Below are 18967 nucleotides of genomic sequence, written 5' to 3'. Positions count from 1 at the left end.
ATGACACGATGACAGGGATTCAACTGTATAGCCAGGAGGAACAGCTGACACGAGTCCTCCTGTTGCAGTGAGCGTCGCGAGACGTCATCACAAGGTCTTGGCTCTTGCTTGGGCCACCTTGGAGTTGGTCCGGCGGCCCAAGGCGTTACAGATGAAGTCACCGGCCTCTATGACTTTGGAGAGGTCCACTCCCTGGCATGAAACATATACACATAGAGACCCACAAGCTGTAAACATGCCTTCTCTCCAGCAGAGGGCGCTGCTTGCAAAGGAAGCAGTTGTGGAAAGAGGAATACAGTTTCCAATAGAATAGAATGCAGCATAGAGGAGAGTAGAATGCAACAGAAGAGAGTAGAATACAATAGAAGTATAATAGAAGCAGTCCTCACAGTGTGGATGCCCAGGCCATGCAGCATGTAGAGGACGTCTTCTGTGGAGACATTGCCGGAGGCGCCCTGGGCGTAGGGACAGCCACCCAGACCTGCCACCGACGAGTCCACCACACACACCCCACTCTGGGGAGACACAGCACACACACACGCCATGTAAACGCACGCACACACATTACCACATGGCGGGCCACACACATGCAACCCCCCCCCCTTCCATACACACACCCACACACAAACAAAAACATGCACACACGAACGAACGGCAGGCCACACACATCCACCCACCCACACACACTCACATGCGTATTCAACAGCAGGTTAAACCCCAGAACAATGTCTCTTGTTCAGGATGAGTGTGGTGTGTGGGTACGGAGTGGGCCCCTGCCAGCCCTGTGGTGGTGTTTTACATCTGTTTGGAGGAGCTGTGGGCTCGTTTCTGGGAGATGAGTGGGCACATGCCCCCCTGCCCGTTCCTGCTGACTCATCCTCTCTGTCATCTTAAACCAGGGGCCTCATACTTGTGGCGTTTTTCATAATAAAGTGTACTCTAATGTCTCCTGATTCTCATGGTTACTGTTTTTCCCCGTTAGTCACAATGACCTTATGTTGCGTTAGTGAATCAGGGCGCGTTAGCTCTCCTTTTTTGGTAATTGATACACAGAGGCCTCGTTTAAATGACTCTTTTCCCCTGAGACACACATTTTTATGCACCATTAAATAGATACAGTAGGCCTTTGCATATTCTGTTTCTACACACTTCATTACACAGGTGCAATTTACGAAAATGGGTTATTCCAACGCAAGGCTGCAGTAACTGGATTTCAATGACACTGAGATGGGCTTGAGAATGCTTAGTCTTCTCCTCTTTATGAGTTAATTTGAGGCAGCCATGTGTTAAAATAATCCCACCTAAATGCACCTCTAGTTTTATCTAATATTTCATGTTCACCTTGTGCTATTTATATATCCACAATCCACAAGGTCATTGTCATTGTGTGTTGCGTTTCTCTGTGACAAAACGTCTGTTTGACTTTCTCCAGTGCCTAGTGTCTGGTCTCCATATGAGACTTAATGGTGCATTGTGGGTCATTCCTTTGCATGTGCGCTTTTGTTGGACTGCTTGACCAAACAGCCAGACGCCGTTGCTAAGCGTGGGGATAGGATCTCTGCGTTCACGCTGAGAACAAGGTTGTGGCGACAAAACTACTTCCTGTCTCCCCGAGACGGTCCATGGCTTCTCCTTGGGGTAGAAAACGTTTTAACGGCGAGGAGGAAGTTTTTAAAATGATTGATTCTGTTCCCGTATCATCAGAGAACATGAGTTATATACGACGCATCAGTTGGCACCTGATGTGGTTCTCTCTAGAGCCTCGCAATGCAGGTGGATGAGCTTCTCTGAATCTGTCAGGCTGGAGGAAATGGCCCAGAGATCTCCCCCGGAGAGGCTCAGGCCATCCCACTGTTTACTACACACACTGGGGCCTTTCCTTCTCAATAAGACACACTAGGAAACCAAACGTCTATACCTTTCAGAGCTGTCACAGATAAAGACATCAGGATGTTTTCCACATGTCCCTGTGAACGTCAGGAGAATATTAAAGACGTTTTCCAGCTTCCTTGGCAAGAGCCAGATGCCGGGGATCCCATGGTGAGACAAAATTAACACGCCTCTCCTCCCTCTGACCCTCCGAGTCATGGGACCACAGCAGCATGTAGGAGAGTCCCCTCTGGGAGGACACACTAGGCCAACTCTGGGTGCACTTGATTTATCTTATTCAGTACAATGAAACCCCTGGGACTGTCCCAGAAGCAAGTGTTGATATAAATCAAACAGACCAGAAGGCTGTATTCTCTCTCTCTACCTCTAAAAGTATTTGATCTATGTATTTGACAATGCAGTGGGGGTATATGTGTCTCTCCCTGAACAAGGGCTAATTGGGGGCTATATGTGATACAAGGCTGTTTCTCTCTGGGGCTGTCAGTCTGAGTTGGAGTTGGCTGTAATTGCTGTTTGCGTTGGCAGGGGGAGTGCGCACGAGATTTCCAGAGCTCGGTGAAAGCCAGGGCAGGATATTGTAGCGGGCAGAGCTTTTCTGTTGTGTAAACACACAGTTGTAATCTAGCGTGCCAATACTCTCGCGCTGGGCTGCTAACTGCGCACGGGCCCTGGGGGGGGCGATGGGGGGGTGGTGGTGGCGTACGGTTTCAGGGGGGAACAAAAGACAGGGGAACATCCGACCTTCCCCACGGCACGGCTGTCTGACTCCCGTTCCTCTGGACTCCGTCCACGCCGGGACTGGCGGTGGTCAGAAACTCGCACAGGGATTGGTGGTTACAGACAGAAAATTGCCGGCGTTCAATTAGCTTTTACACTGCCCAGAAACCAGATGTGGACTTGCAGTTAAAGAGCCACATTCAGTGAGCCGTGGACGAATAAAAACAATACATTCCTGGGAAAAGAAAGACACCCGACTGTGTTCTGGCTCTCTGGATCACATGATAGGGGGTGTTATAGAGGACTGAGAGTGAACAACTTCTGAGATGGTCACACTCCGCCATTATGGTCTCTTTTAAGCGTGGCTGTGCGTCAGAGAAATAAAAGGGGGGGCATAGAAGGATTGAGGGAGAGGGAGACAGAGAGAGAGAGAGAGAGAGAGAGAGAGAGAGAGAGAGAGAGAGGGAGGCTGGGGGGGGGGGGGGGGCATACAGTATGTTCACTAAAGAACCTGATGTGGTTCTGTTTCATACAGTAGGCTATGTATGTTCTTTAAAGAACCTGATGTGGTTCTGTTTCATACAGTAGGCTATGTATGTTCTTTAAAGAACCTGATGTGGTTCTGTTTCATACAGTAGGCTATGTATGTTCTCTAAAGGACCTGGTTCGGTTTCATACAGTAGGCTATGTATGTTCTCTAAAGGACCTGATGTGGTTCTGTTTCATACAGTAGGCTATGTATGTTCACTAAAGGACCTGGTTCTGTTTCGCCAGCTCAGCCTTGGCATTGGTCTGTATAAACGGAGGAACTGGAGGAGATTGTTTCGGAGGTGTAGCTAACTCACACGGCCGGACAGCTCTCAAACCAAGGCCAGCCTTTTCCAGAAATAAATAAGCTGGCTGCCGGTGTGTAAAGCCACAATCCCTTCCTGATATCTTGTGGTAAATAGGGGGGTAGACAGAAACATTAATGGATTACTGACAAATGAAATAAGGGGAATTTCAGCCCAGGAAACCTTCAGGCATGAATGAATGAAACCCCTGGATTGTCGAGATGGGAGCAAGGTGACCCATTAAGTAAAGACTTTGTGCATATAGTGAGGGCCTGCTAAGTCATGGAGACCAGTGTGGTCTGAATTGAAACCAAGAACGTTTTTAAATTTTAAGGACCTAAAGGGTAGTGCGGTCTGAACATAATAAACCTGACAGGAACTGGCCTCGCTGCCTGAAAACCAAGATAGTGAACCTATTCAGTGAAGCCTCTTAAGGATTTACCTCAACCTATCAAATCCCAAATCACATAGAAGTATTCACAGTAACAGAACCTTCTAGATTAAATTGTGGTTTAGCTCAAGCTAACTCAATGTAAAGCCTATCAGAATTAAGAGTGACTAGAGACCAGGTGAAGGCTCCCAGCCGCCAAGAGAGTCTGGCTACATCCGTCTCAACACCCCAGCCAATCAGCTAACGCTGTGGCTAATACGTGGAAATGTTGGGTTAGATTAAAAACGTGTTTCCCAAGCCAGGCCTGAGAAATCTTAAGTACATATACTTTCTCATTGCGTGACCCCTCGGCAAAGGTGGGTTTGTAACAAAGGCCCCTCCAGACCTCCAGGAGAAGGGAGGTACAAAGAGCAGGAATGCCTTTATGGGGAACAAAGGCCGAGGTGACTCTGGTCTGACAGGCTGGGGGGGGAGTTCATTTCTCTCTCTGCTGGGGGTGCTGGTGCTGCTGGTGGCTGTGTGGACAACTGGCACCCAATAATAAAAGCTCTGATAAAATCTTTCATTTCCACTCAGATTGTGAAGATGTGGGAGGACAAATGGCGGGCTAAATATCCCGGGCCGGTATTATTGTCTGTGGTCTCAGGGGCAGCTGTGATGAATCAATCTCTCTATGTGATCCACACACAGGAATTCACCCTCCTCCTGCTTCTCCTCAGTTCCTGTCAGAAGTGCCCAGAATCAGGCAGGAGGAGGAGGAGGAGGAGGAGGAGGAGGTCTCTGAGGAGGAGGAGGAGGAGGAGGTCTCTGAGGAGGAGGAGGAGGTCTCGGAGGAGGAGGAGGAGGAGGAGGAGGAGGTCTCTGAGGAGGAGGAGGAGGAGGTCTCTGAGGAGGAGGTCTCTGAGGAGGAGGAGGAGGAGGAGGAGGAGGAGGAGGAGGAGGAGGAGGAGGTCTCTGAGGAGGAGGAGGAGGAGGAGGAGGTCTCTGAGGAGGAGGAGGAGGAGGAGGTCTCTGAGGAGGAGGAGGTCTCTGAGGAGGAGGAGGAGGAGGAGGAGGTCTCTGAGGAGGAGGAGGAGGAGGAGGTCTCTGAAGAGGAGGAGGAGGAGGTCTCTGAGGAGGAGGAGGAGGAGGAGGAGGAGGTCTCTGAGGAGGAGGAGGAGGAGGTCTCTGAGGAGGAGGTCTCTGAGGAGGAGGAGGAGGAGGTCTCTGAGGAGGAGGAGGAGGAGGAGATCTCTGAGGAGGAGGTCTCTGAGGAGGAGGAGGAGGAGGAGGAGGTCTGAGGAGGAGGAGGAGGTCTCTGAGGAGGAGGAGGAGGAGGAGGTCTCTGAGGAGGAGGAGGAGGAGGAGGTCTCTGAGGAGGAGGAGGAGGTCTCTGAGGAGGAGGAGGAGGTCTCTGAGGAGGAAGAGGAGGTCTCTGAGTCTCACCAGCAGGCTGGTAGAAGACCAGAACCTGCGATCCCTTTGAACATGATCGGATGCTGAAGTGTGAAAGTATGAATTGTTGCTGACAAGGTTCATATTAGAAGTTTGATTACGAACAGCAACGGCAATAGTTCTGAGCTCTCTAGATTTGATTAATGAAATCAAACAGTCAGAAACAGTTCACTGTTCCTGTGAACTTGAGACTGTTTGTGATTAACTGCTGTTTCTGGTCTGAATGGCTGTTTGTGATTAACTCTTTCAGCTCCTCTCCGAGCGTCCTGGTCCTCATGACCGTGACTCCTGTCTCAGTTCCAGGGCATCTGTCTCAGTTACAGACTTGCAGCTGCACAGCTGCACTCTCCTCTCCCCTCTCCTCCACTTCTCTCTTCTTCTCTCCTCCCCTTTCCTCCCTTCTCCTCCTCCCATCTCTCCTCTCCTCTCCTCCCCTCCTCTCTGCTCCTCCCCCCTCCTCTCTTCTTCTCTCCTCCTCCCATCTCTCCTCTCTTCTCCTCCCATCTCTCCTCTCTTCTCCTCCCCCCTCCTCTCTTCTCCTCTCCTCCCCCTCCTCTCTTCTCCTCCCCCTCTTCTCTTCTCCTCCCCCTCTTCTCCTCTCCTCCCCTTTCCTCCCTTCTCCTCCTCCCATCTCTCCTCTCCTCCCCTCCTCTCTGCTCCTCCCCCCTCCTCTCTTCTTCTCTCCTCCCCCTCGTCTCCTCTCCTCCCCTCTCCTCCCCCTCCACTCCTCCCCTCTCCTCTCTTCCTCTCCTCTTCTCTATTCTCCTCCCCTCTCCTCTCCACACAACATGTGGTTAGTATAGGTCATGTGGTTAGTATAGGTCATGTGGTTAGTATAGGTCATGTGGTTAGTATAGGTCATGTGGTTAGTATAGGTCATGTGGTTAGTATAGGTCATGTGGTTAGTATAGGTCATGTGGTTAGTATAGGTCATGTGGTTAGTATAGGTCATGTGGTTAGTATAGGTCATGTGGTTAGTATAGGTTATGTGGTTAGTATAGGTCATGTGGTTAGTATAGGTCATGTGGTTAGTATAGGTCATGTGGTTAGTATAGGTCATGTGGTTAGTATAGGTCATGTGGTTAGTATAGGTCATGTGGTTAGTATAGGTCATGTGGTTAGTATAGGTCATGTGGTTAGTATAGGTCATGTGGTTAGTATAGGTCATGTGGTTAGTATAGGTCATGTGGTTAGTATAGGTCATGTGGTTAGTATAGGTCATGTGGTTAGTATAGGTCATGTGGTTAGTATAGGTCATGTGGTTAGTATAGGTCATGTGGTTAGTATAGGTCATGTGGTTAGTATAGGTCATGTGGTTAGTATAGGTCATGTGGTTAGTATAGGTCATGTGGTTAGTATAGGTCATGTGGTTAGTATAGGTCATGTGGTTAGTATAGGTCATGTGGTTAGTATAGGTCATGTGGTTAGTATAGGTCATGTGGTTAGTATAGGTCATGTGGTTAGTATAGGTCATGTGGTTAGTATAGGTCATGTGGTTAGTATAGGTCATGTGGTTAGTATAGGTCATGTGGTTAGTATAGGTCATGTGGTTAGTATAGGTCATGTGGTTAGTATAGGTCATGTGGTTAGTATAGGTCATGTGGTTAGTATAGGTCATGTGGTTAGTATAGGTCATGTGGTTAGTATAGGTTATGACAGGATCATCTTCCCTTTGGCCTTTAAGCGCTGCAGCTATTGTCAGAAAGCTCAACAGATGAGGCGACAGACGGGTCTGAGGCCCTCAGGGCTCTTCTCTCTGTGTGTCTTTGTCAAGGCGAGGCCACCGTCATGTGAAACAGACACCGAATAGGTGAGTCTTTGTATGGACCCCTCACATCTGCTGACCCGCCCGCCCCCGAAGAGCATCTCCCCACCTGGGCCACGGCGGAGGACGACCCACTGTTAGACAGAGCACAATGGAGAACTGATACAGCCTGGTACAGCCCGGTCTGTCTTACTGCCCTGTCTGTCTGTCTGTCTGTCTGCCGGTCTGTCTGTCTGTCTGTCTGTCTGTCTGTCTGCCTGTCTGTCTGTCTGTCTGTCTGTCTGTCTGTCTGTCTGTCTGCCTGTCTGTCTGTCTGTCTGTCTGTCTGTCTGTCTGTCTGTCTGCCTGTCTGTCTGTCTGTCTGTCTGTCTGTCTGTCTGCCTGTCTGTCTGTCTGTCTGTCTGTCTGTCTGTCTGTCTGTCTGTCTGCCTGTCTGTCTGTCTGTCTGCCTGCCTGCCTGCCTGCCTGTCTGTTTGTCTGCCTGTCTGTCTGTCTGTCTGTCTATCCGTCTGTCTGTCTGTTTGTCTGTCTGTCTCTCTGTCTCTTTGTCTGTCTGTCTGTCTACCTTCACCTCAGACCAGGGAGGTGGTGAAAGGGCTCATCCAGGAAGCTTTTGTACAGGTTATTCTGATTTGGTGGTTGAGGTAAAGACGGAGCTTTATGAATGATGTGTAACGGGCGGGTTTATGCTGGGTGTCCTGCAACGCGACGCCCTAAGAGCCTATCTAATGTTCATTAAGATTCTGGGAGTTTTTCAGGGACAGTTGTCGTATTATTTTCCTCTGAGGGGACTCCCAGATCAAGTTCCCGTCCCTAACTGAATGATGTTTCCTGCCCTCCCATGGATGCCCTTTTGTAACATGCACCGTTGTTTTTGCTTCTTTTGAATGGCTTTTCATACAGCGAAACAATGGCTCCTCAAAGCTCACAGGAACACAGGGACATTATTGCTATGTAACTAAGATTGACATTATTACGTTCGCACTGACATTATCACATGCGGTTACCAAATATCATATTCCCAGTTGACATAATAAGGGAAATTTGACGTGAGGACAATTAGTTGAGCAGTTGTTGACAGTCGGTCTATAGACCATCCATGATGCGACGCAAAGCATCGCCCGTATCCCAGGTCTTACCTGCAGGGCGGTGAGGATGTTGGCGAGGGCTTGTCCGTATGTGTCGTGGCAGTGGACAGCCAGGGCGCCGCTGGGAACCTCCTTCAGCACGCCACGCAGCATCTCTGCCATGGAGCCTGGCGTCCCCACGCCGATAGTGTCACCCAGCGACACCTCGTAGCATCCCAGCTCGTACATCCTCCGGGCGACCTGGAGCCACACAAACATGAGCAGCCGTCCGATAGGCTGAGTCCGCCATCAACAACAAACAGGCCTACATCTTCTGGTTGTGTAAATGAATAAATAAATGACTGAATCAAGAAATGAATGAACCAAATCAACAAAAAGGAAAGCAGTCAGAGTGTCTGCTGCTTCTTTGGGCTGGTGTTCCGGACACAGATGATACCTACAGTCTATAACACGTTCTTTCCATGGAGAAGCTCATCTTCTTTAACATGTATTCTCAGGACAGGTTTAATCTATCTCTAGGACCCCTGTCCAGAGAGGCCATTGGCTGTGTAAACAAGGTGTTGGGTTCTGCCTGACTGAAAAAAAAATCTGCCTGACTGAAACAGAGCTGGTGTGTGAAATCAACAAGGGCCCCCTACACTCTACACCTCTACACTACCCTCTACACCAGACAACACAGGGGTTTCCTTCTCAAGGGCCCCCTCTACACAAGACAACACAGGGGTTTCCTTCTCAAGGGCCCCCTCTACACAAGACAACACAGGGGTTTCCTTCTCAAGGGCCCCCTCTACACAAGACAACACAGGGGTTTCCTTCTCAAGGGCCCCCTCTACACAAGACAACACAGGGGTTTCCTTCTCACCTCTGTGACTTTAGCGGGTTCAATGTGTCCCTCGTATGGGCAGCCCAGAGCACAGGAAACATATCTGGAACAAAACATAATCATTACTTTCTTTAATTCTCCCACCATTAGCCTCCTCCTTGTGTGAAAACCAAGCACAGTAGGTTATAGCTTACATGTGGCTTACATATGAATGTAGCAGGATAGACTGTAATCTGTTGTACTGGTCCAGTTGCTGTTAACTGCCAGTCCAATAGAAACTTTACATTTGATATTCAACCGGTGCTGAATACTCAGTAGAAGCTACAGTATAAGCTGCCCGTACTGTTGACAGTGGCGTTGAGAAACGACGCAGGAGACTTCTAAAGTCAAACAGTATGTTCTTTCCATATGTGTGTAAAAGGAAACGTTAACCGGTAGCAGTATACTGTAACGACATGTGAAAAGTAGAAAATGTTTCTCCTGGGCTCGGGGGCCATTAGATGATACTGCAGTTCGCCACTGGAGTTTCCACCGGGGTCAAGCCAGAGCAGACTCCCTGGGGGGCGGTCGCTCCGTCGGCTCGCACATACCCGTCACCGTCACCAGAACAAGTGTCAAGCTATTGCGTTACCAGGGTAACGCGTATTCATTTGTCCGTACTGCGGCTTTAACAGGAGCTAAAGGTCAACGTCTCTCTCACATCCTGCGTGGTTGTGCAGCGTACCTCTGGGCACGCCCCGTCATCGTAGTAGGCCTAACACGCTGAATGATCCGCGACTGAACATCTGGAACTTTGCTTATAAATGTATTATTCCTGGAACAATCCAAAGCTGAGTCAGTGTTCTTTGGCATAAAGGAAAAAGAGTTGTTCTCAAACATGCAATTGTTTCATCATTATCAAATTGTTTCAGTGTTACAGGTTATGGGGGCTGAATTACTCAATATTAAATCATTGAATAAATAAAATAAAAATTATATATATATATATAATAAATAAAAAAATATTAAAATATATATGTAAATAAAGCATGTAATTTTGAAATTATGCAGGAATTGTCAGCACTTTATTTGTAAAATATTTTCCTATAATAGCATTTTTCACAATATTTTATTCATTGATGATTTCACAATAATAGCCTAAGCTAGATTGTATTTCATGTGTACTTAAAAAAAATATATAAGTTACAGTATTTCCTAATAATGAGGTATTTCCAGGAGATTTTTCACATCAGGCTTTTCTTTTCATCACTCTTTTCACAGTAATCTCAGGTGGCATTTGAGTGAACGCAAGTGGGCGTTGTTGGAACCTGTTACTGGCCCCGCAGGTCAGCAATCCAAAGTAATCGATCATCAAAACGAATGGTGTGCAACTCCAGGAGGTCCTGGGGGGGGTGGCCTACACCAAGGGCCCAATACAGGATCCTGGCTCACCAGGAGAGCATTTAGACTCGAGACCGCTGTCAAATCTGCTTCACAGAGCTGCGAATGGCTTAGTAAACTGGCACACAGTTATCTAGCTCCAGTAGTTAGTTAAGAGGAGAGAGGGATGAGGAGGGACTCAAAGGGCATGGAAGGGCATGGTAGCCTGAGGGATGAGGAGGGACTCAAATGGCATGGATGGAGCATGGTAGCCTGAGGGATGAGGAGGGATGAGGAGGGACTCAAAGGGCATAGAGGGATCATGGTAGCCTGAGGGATGAGGAGGGACTCAAAGGGCATGGATGGAGCATGGTAGCCTGTACTCTAGCCTTCAGAGGAGCTGGAGCTCTCAGCATGGAGTTAGCAGTTCTTATCCACCACTAGCAGCACATGACTGTCCCCCACCCAGCAACGCCGAAGAGGGGGGACATCAGATTGACCCCTGTACGTTAGTGCGTCCGAGTGTGTGCACGTGCATGCGCACGGCACGCATGTACCAGAGCCCCCTACCAGGGGGCGGTCGCCACAGTTCAGTTTCCCCGTTGCCAAGTACATTTAGCTGTTTACATAAAAAAATGCTTGGTAAAAGTATAGTGTATTCTACTCAGGAGACCATCTAATTTCTAAATCCTAGTTTCTAGATCTAATCTAGAAAAGCCACTTACACATTTAACAACTGTGCGCTGACGACATGCATTATGAGTGGACTCAAACAGGCTCACTGTGCACCTTTTGACAGACAGATTCAACTTGAGTTGGACCAAGCTGGACTTGGAGAGAAGAGAATATAATTCACGGGTAAATCATAGCTTGCGTAAGTTTAAAACACACCCATCCCTAGATACTGAACGGTTTTTCCCCTAAGAAGCATTTGTTAGCATAGATTTCGCAGTCACTGTGCTTGCACCTGGACCAACTGGCTAGTTTAACCCTATGTTTCTTTGCTAGGCCATTGAATCTTTCTTACGTCATCAAGCTCAGCCATATAGTTCAGTTCTGACAAAATAAAAGACTAATCACATTGACCCTACAGTTCGATTCAAGTAGACCAAGTAGCCCCTAGGGCTGTGTCCTTTCCACCCTATTCTCCCTGAACACAAACAGCTGCAAATCCAGCCAGTAATCTGTCAAGTTACTGAAGTCTGCAGATGACACCACCCTCATTGGACTCCTCTCTGAGGGAGAAGAGTCTGCCTACAGGTGGGAAATTCATCAGCTGCTGTCCTGGTGCAGCCAAAACAACCTGGAGCTCGACACTCTTAAGACAGTGGAGATGGTTGTGGACTTCAGGAAGAAATCAGCCCCCCCCCCCCCATCACCCTGAATGGCACCCTGGTCGCCACTGTGGACTCCTTCCTCTTCATGGGCAGCGTCATCTCCCGGGACCTCAAATAGGAACTAAACACCAGCTCCCTCGTGGAGAAGACACAGCAGAAGATGTACTTCCTGAGGCAGCTGAAGAAATTCAGACTACCAAAGAAAATGATGGTGCTCTTCTACACCTCCATCATTCAGTCCATCCTCACCTCCTCCATCACCATCTGGTACTCTGCCGCTACAGCCAAGGACAGGGCCAATGTCACCCGATCCGCCGAGAAGGTGACCAGCTGCAACCAAGATTGCGGCCAATCCCGGGCCACAATCTCTTCATGCCCCTCCCCTCAGGCAGGAGGCTGCAGCCCATCAGGACCACGACCTCACGCCACAGAGTCAGCTTCTTCTCCCCGGCCACCAGCCTCATCAACGAGGCTTGAGTCCCACTCTGACTAACTAATTCTGATTCTGATTCTAAACAGGCAGCCTGTGGGCCAGATACACCGCAAAACACTTTTATCTGGATATAGAGAGGTTAATTAATTGAACTTGGTCTTTCATCATAAAATATGTCTGCATACATTTATTTTGAAAGGAAGTGTGTAATAGGGGGAGATTTCCATGTAAAAACTGGAGGGGAAATCAGTAGTGATCTAATGATCGCGCAGCAAATTACCACAGCGTACAATTACTTAGTGGGGCACTCGGGCAGCGAGCGCACAAGGTCTTTTTTTTCTTCTTTTTTGGGGGAAACTTGGCTGGCTGGAATGTCATGTGGGAATCAGACAGGTAACATGTTAGCTAACGCACACAATCTTGCTAAATAGCTGGAAAGCTTGTTGAAAAAAAAAGTCTAAAAGAAAGGAAAGCTAAGCCAGGCTAACTGGTTACATTTAGCCAGGCAGCAGGGTTTTTGGGTCATTGATAAAACCTTTCATCATGATAGACTAGAGTGCTTGACATTTACCAGCTAAACTCATCCATGTTTTGTTTGCAATGTGCAATAACAGAATCCCAAGCATGGGACAGACATGTGTTCATTCATGCAATTTTCAAAACTGCTCAACTAATAGTCTATTTCTGACTGGCCACCCTGTCACTGCAGTCTAGAACCAGACATCAAAGTGGACGGTATTTATACTGAGGAGTGAGTTAAACCAATTCACGTTGATTACACCAGCACGACTGAGTTGTCATTTGATTATCTAAATAGCAAACATTTATCTTTGTTGATTATCAGCAAGGTCATGGATTAGGTAGCTATATAAGGTGGTTTTAACGCCCGCACTCCGGAGGGCCGGTCGAACGCCCAAACGCAGTGACAAGACTGATTTCTGGGCTGGCGCTAGTGACATTTTAGTGGCAGGAACAGGAGATGACATCGTCACACAGCCTGGAAACAGCGCTCCGGGGACAGGAGATGACATTGCCACGCAGCCTGCCCGAGCCCCACCCCCACGCCACCCCTCTCCTCCATACAGTCTCCTCCTCAGCGCCCTGCGTCACGCCCTGGCCCCTCCTTCCAGTCGGCTCCTCTTCGCCAGCTCCTCCCCCTGACTCGACCACCTCCACCATTATTATTGGCAGCTCTATAGTCAGAGACTCCTCCAAAGTTCACTGTTTCCCACATGCTCGAGTCCGTGATCTCCATCACAAATTCGCATGCATCCTGGCCGGCTACACCAAGGTAGAATCCAGCATCCTACACTTAGGAACAAATGACATCAGAGCCCAACTGTCAGAAGTTTTAAAAGATGATTTTAAAGCGCTGATAAATTCCCTGCTAGACACTGGAAAACGGATCCTCATCTCCGGGCCCCTCCCTGCATACCGAAGGGGTGCTGAAAGATGCTCCAGACTGTTTGGGCTTCACACTTGGCAACAAGTCTACAGCGCTTCCATAAGAGTCCCCTTCATCTCCAACTTCAACCTTTTCTGGGAGAGGTCTAGCCTCCTCATATGTGATGGTCTCCACCCAGACCGTCTGGGGCCAGGCTGCTCTCTGAGAACCGGGATCTTCCCTCAGGCGCTGACATCGTGTTGAAAATTCTATTGATTCATCTCCCATAGGTCCCGATCCTATTGACTCAGTGCACACAAATGGATCTGGTACTATTTTCAACGAAGTAACTAACTCCGACAGTTTTTAGTGATTCTAATGTTTCTAGTGGTAGTCCTTTATGTCTCTCTCTTTCAAGAACCTACAGTACAGAGCCAGCCAGACCTAATGGAGTATTCACCGACAATTTGATATCTGTGCCTCTTACAAAGTGAGGCTCAAGCCAGTCCCCCCACCCAGAGAACATGCCAATGGCAACTCTTAATATCAGGTCTCTTGCTGGCAAGACGTTTCTCATAAATGATCTTTATGTGAACATAAACTAGACTGTTTGTTTCTGACTGAAACTCCGTTGGATATAAATGGATCAGCAGCCCAGATTGAAGCCTCTCCCCCAAATACTGGTTCTCAAGTCTACCAGAACAAAAGTGGGAAAAGTGTGTGTGGGGGGGGGGGGGGGGGGCAGCCACCATAGCAACTGATGCTCTGAGCTGTAGGAGCATTTCCTTTGATGATTTTACCTCATTTATAAACTACCACACTGTAGTTTTAAAGCGATATTCCCCAGTTCTAGCAGTAACTGTCTATAGACCACCCAAGAAATACCTTAACTTTTTAGCGGATCTTTCAGAACTCCTGTCTATGATCCACACAAACTATGATCAGATTATTATCACTAGCGATTTTAATCTGCATGTAGACAATGAGGGTGACTCAAAGGCCAGGGACTTCACTAACCTCCTGAATTCCATGGACTTAAGTCAACATGTTACTGGACCCACTCACCACCGAGGCCACACCCTTGACCTTGTGATCACAGAGGGTCTTAAAACGGTTGGTATCTTCTATTAGTGACCTTAACCTCTCTGACCATTTCTGTATTTTCTTTACAGTGTTGCTACCCAAAGCTGAAATTGGCAGTGAACACTTAAGAACTTTGTTAAGAAGCGCTATCTTAACTCTGCAGTAGCTGATCATTTTAAAATAATGATGAATGTACAGTATAGCCCTTGACTCTGTAGCACAGAGTCTGAAAAAGGTTCTGAGTTTCAAAACGATGAACAGTAAGCCCTAGCAACCAAAACCAAAGGAGGTACAGTAAGCTACATACCCTCTGACTGGTATCTGCTTCTGCTTGGCAGCAGTGATGACCTCCTCAAACCTCTGCATGCTCTCCTCCACAGAGCAGTTAATGTTCTTCCTGCTGAAGGTCTCAGAGGCCGACCCAAAAACCGCCACCTCAGACGCGCCTGCAGCCACCTGCAACGCAGGAGAGAGGACAACCAGCCGCAAGGATAAAACAATGGAGCGCACTGTGTTACGGCACTGAGTGGAGTGTCGACAAGGTTAGGGTTAGGGTTAGGGTTAGGGTTAGGGTTAGGGTTAGGGTTAGGGTTAGGGTTAGGGTTAGGGTTAGGGTTAGGGTTAGGGTTAGTGTTAGGGTTAGGGTTAGGGTTGTCGACAAGAGAGACGTTCACATGAGATCTCCAGAGAGAAGGAAAAACTCACATCTTACGGAACAATGTAGGTGAATATATAAATGATTATCACAGTTCAACTACTTCAATCATCAACGATTGATCTACACTGCTCATAGAAATTAAGGGAAAGCCAGTCATCAATCATCATCACGGATCTACATGAACAAAATAACCAAGTTGAAAATCTTACATTGTGCAATTTGCCGAGAACAAAATGACTGTCAATGGAAACCAAAATCATTAACCCATTGAGGGCTGGATGTGATTAAGTGTGAATAAGTGTCCCCTTAATTAGTTTGAGCAGTATATAGACACGGAGAACAGAGGCAATGCTTACAGCATCCTGGAAGCCGCGCATGTTGGGTGTCAACACCGGATACCGGACGCGAGGACATCTGTGTATCCCTCGAAGCACCTCGCTGTGGTCGGCCATCTTGACAACACACAAAGGAAGCTGTCTTTACACATCAATGCCGGATGTGGGTATGAGACCGTCTTGGGAAGTTATCATGATAAAGTTTTGACATTCAGACCTGATATTGAGCAGATATAATATATAAACTCATACAGAAGAAATACAGGAAAGCTCCTGACAGTATTCATCACAAAACCGACATCTTTGGTCCATTTCTTGAAGTCAGTGGTAGCGTGTTTTACGACGGTGAATGATATAGCATGCTTGGAAGGAAAACATGTAGAGAACATATATATGTATACTATGCATATATATCTCCAGGTTTTCCCCTTCAAACATCTGCTAGTCCAACACATGAGTTCTTGTTCAGGAGAGGCAGGGTTCCCTCAGTAGTCCTGCAGAAAACAATGAGAGTAATAAATCACTCAGCACGCTCCCCGGCCGCACAATGAGGAGTTATTACCTGCGGCACCCACTTTGAAGACACAAAGCTGGTGGCCTCGATTACTGGCAGGCCTGTCTGCGAGAGCATGTCTATCAGCTGGATTTTGACTCCTGTCGGAACGATTTCCTGGAAAACAATGAAATGGAGAAGGAGGCCCATTTCTGGATCTGATTCTGATGGAGATTGGAGGAGGGAGAAGAAGTGGACATCTGGACAATTCTGCCGCTATGTCTTTGTAATCAGAGTAATTTACCGCACTTACCTTCTGGACTTGCTTCTTCAAGACATATTTCGTACAATTACAATGTGTGGCGCCCAGATTGGGGCTCTGTCATCATGTCAATCGGTACTATAGCGAACGAGAATGTGGAAACAATAAAATTGTGAATTACAGTATTCCCCTACTGAGTGTACAACGGACAAGCCATCTGCTGAAGTCATGTCATGCATCTCTTCCCAGAGATTTCAAGGTCAGTTTGTGTTCATTTGATCAATACATTATTTGAGTGGAAAATGCAAAACACATGCCCCATGGCAATCATTGAGAAAAGAATCCACATGTTCAAGAAAATCTCGGAAATTATTTCATTCCATTCCAGAAAAGGTTGCCGATTACATATTACAAATGATAATTTGTCAGTGAAGTCTCCTATTCGGTAGAGCCCTGAGTGAGAGCAGGGTGAGCGTAATCTACCTTCTCATTTTGGAGTCCGTCTCTGGGCCCGACTTCAACAATTTTCACAAACTCAGGATACTCCTGTGTTATGGCACCCTGGAATGACACAGTCATTGAACACATAAATCCATCTGTTTCCACCAAAACAGGATTCCCTCCAAAATAGGAACGAATGTAGTTTGTTCAAAATATCTGACAGAGATGTTAATTCATCAAAGTAGGTGATGGGACAGCGCAGGACGAGAGGTTATGTTGTGCCGTGAGTGCGTGTGTGCGCGCAATTGTTAACAGGATTATGCAAAACCTACTGGACCGATTTTCACGAAACCTGGTGAAAGGGTGTAGCATGGTCCAACTTAGAAGCTGTTACATTTTGGAGCAGATCTGAAGCAAGGGTCCAGTCCATGGGCCGCCCAAACACGGCCGGCCATTCACCTCCATTCATTTTTTGAATCAGGATTATGCAAAAAATACCTGACCAAATTTCATGAAACTCGGTGTAAGGGTGTAGCATGGGCCAACTTACAACCTCTTAAATTGTGGAGTGGATCTGAATCACGGGTCGGGTCCACGGGCCGCCCAAACACACCGGATTGCCCATTCTCTTCCATACATTTTTTGGACTATGATTACGCATAAACTACCAAACCGATTTTTAGGAAACTTGGGCCACCTTAGAACCCATTACATTTTGGAACAGAACCAAATCACGGGCCGGATCCGCGAATGAAAATAAAACTTAGAACAAAGCCAGCTCCCTGTGTGGGGGTGATAGAGACACAGGGTTTAGACTGGGGTGTGTGTGTGGGGGGGGTGAATCATTCCTTCGGGCTCCCCTCCCCACAGATGTGTGGTACCTGTTGCCTCAAGCACTAAACTACAACCTCAACTCTTGAATAATGCATGCCAGACCAGTTTCCTCTCACAGTGAACAGTGAGTCAGTTTTCATTTAGCTTTGACTTGTTGCACTGCAGAACAGAAGACCTCAGAAAGGTAACGCTGAATCGAATCTTGAAAATGCGGTGTTAGAAGCTACAGAACAGAGGAGAAAAACAAGAATGACTCCTCTAGTAAACGCTCTCAGACAGGGGAGCAGGAACGTCCTGGAGCCAGGATTCTGGATTCTGAAACGCCAGTGGTGCAAATGTTCCTGTACAGGAAACCAATAAAGCTTCATTCATTCATTTGTTATGAAGAGTAACACAGATGCCTCAGTTAACCTTACAGTTACCTTACAACCGTACCTTGCAATCTAATTTCATTGATTCTAACTGCTCTGTTTGTATTGAGCAGCATGTACACTGGAGTGGAAGGAGATTTTAGTAATTTAGCAGACGTTTTCATTCAAAGCGATTTACAATAAGTACATTTGTCAAGAGTAAATGAACCAACTGTACACACCAGTCATTGTCAGTAAAGCCTTCTCAAAGAACAAGTGGCACATGTAGTCACAGTGCTAGAACAAGATTACATAACTGGAGAACAGCTAGCATCTCTCTCTGGCTCCGCCCCTTCAGCCTGTGTTGACAAAGCTAGGTCATGTGTCAGAGCACGTGCGGTAGAGCAACAGCCGGCCAGACAAAGACCCCCTGCTACCTACGCACACACACACACACACACACACACACACACACACACACACACACACACACACACACACACACACACACACACACACACCTTCTCTTCCAGCAGCCAGCGAGTCAGCCACGGGTAATCCTGGATGAGCTGCTGGTAGCTGAGGCAGTGCTTCACTGTGGAGGGAACGTTACCCATCGGAGCTGCTGCTGTTCCCGGTCAGTCCTGCTCAGCGCCCCCCCGGCTCCCCCGTCTGTCCCCCCTGCAGAGACGGACCTCCACCTCGGACTGCTCCGGAGAAGAGGAGGACGGGATCCACCGATGTGGCCGGATGAGGGAGAGAGGGCCTCTCTGCCTCTCTGAGACAATCCCATTAGAGCTCTGCGCGTTGCTAAGGGCGGGGCGGTGACTCAGCAGTTACCATGGCAGCAGCATCCCTGGCAGGATGGGATGGAGAGAGAGAGAGAGTGGGAGCGAGAAAGAGAGAGAGAGAGGTAGGGATAGAGAGGGGTATCGGAAGGAAGAGAGAGGGAGAGAAAGAGGGAGAGAGTAATGCGAGAGAGAGAGAGAGAGAGAGAGAGAGCCAAGAAGGGAGAGGTAGAGAGAGAGGATGATGGGGGAGGGGGGGGAGTCTGTGG

General features: G+C 47.9%; 1 protein-coding gene across 1 annotated transcript; it reads right to left on the bottom strand.

The window, feature by feature from the left end:
* Positions 1-87: 87 nt before the first annotated feature.
* Positions 88-18527, bottom strand: hmgcll1 (3-hydroxymethyl-3-methylglutaryl-CoA lyase like 1; the record flags this gene model as incomplete). The annotated part of the gene is made up of 9 exons (XM_084458870.1): positions 88-192; positions 390-515; positions 8170-8358; positions 8981-9044; positions 14845-14993; positions 15552-15647; positions 16093-16200; positions 16769-16846; positions 18432-18527. 9 exons carry the CDS (start codon positions 18525-18527, stop codon positions 88-90), a joined length of 1011 nt encoding a protein of 336 aa, XP_084314996.1.
* Positions 18528-18967: the final 440 nt, after the last annotated feature.

This window comes from Borostomias antarcticus, assembly GCF_949987555.1.
Source record: "Borostomias antarcticus genome assembly, chromosome: 25".
NCBI classification, from domain to species: domain Eukaryota; kingdom Metazoa; phylum Chordata; class Actinopteri; order Stomiiformes; family Stomiidae; genus Borostomias; species Borostomias antarcticus.
The sequence above is the reverse complement of the archived record's forward strand: the minus strand, read 5'-3'. Positions and strand labels throughout refer to the sequence as shown.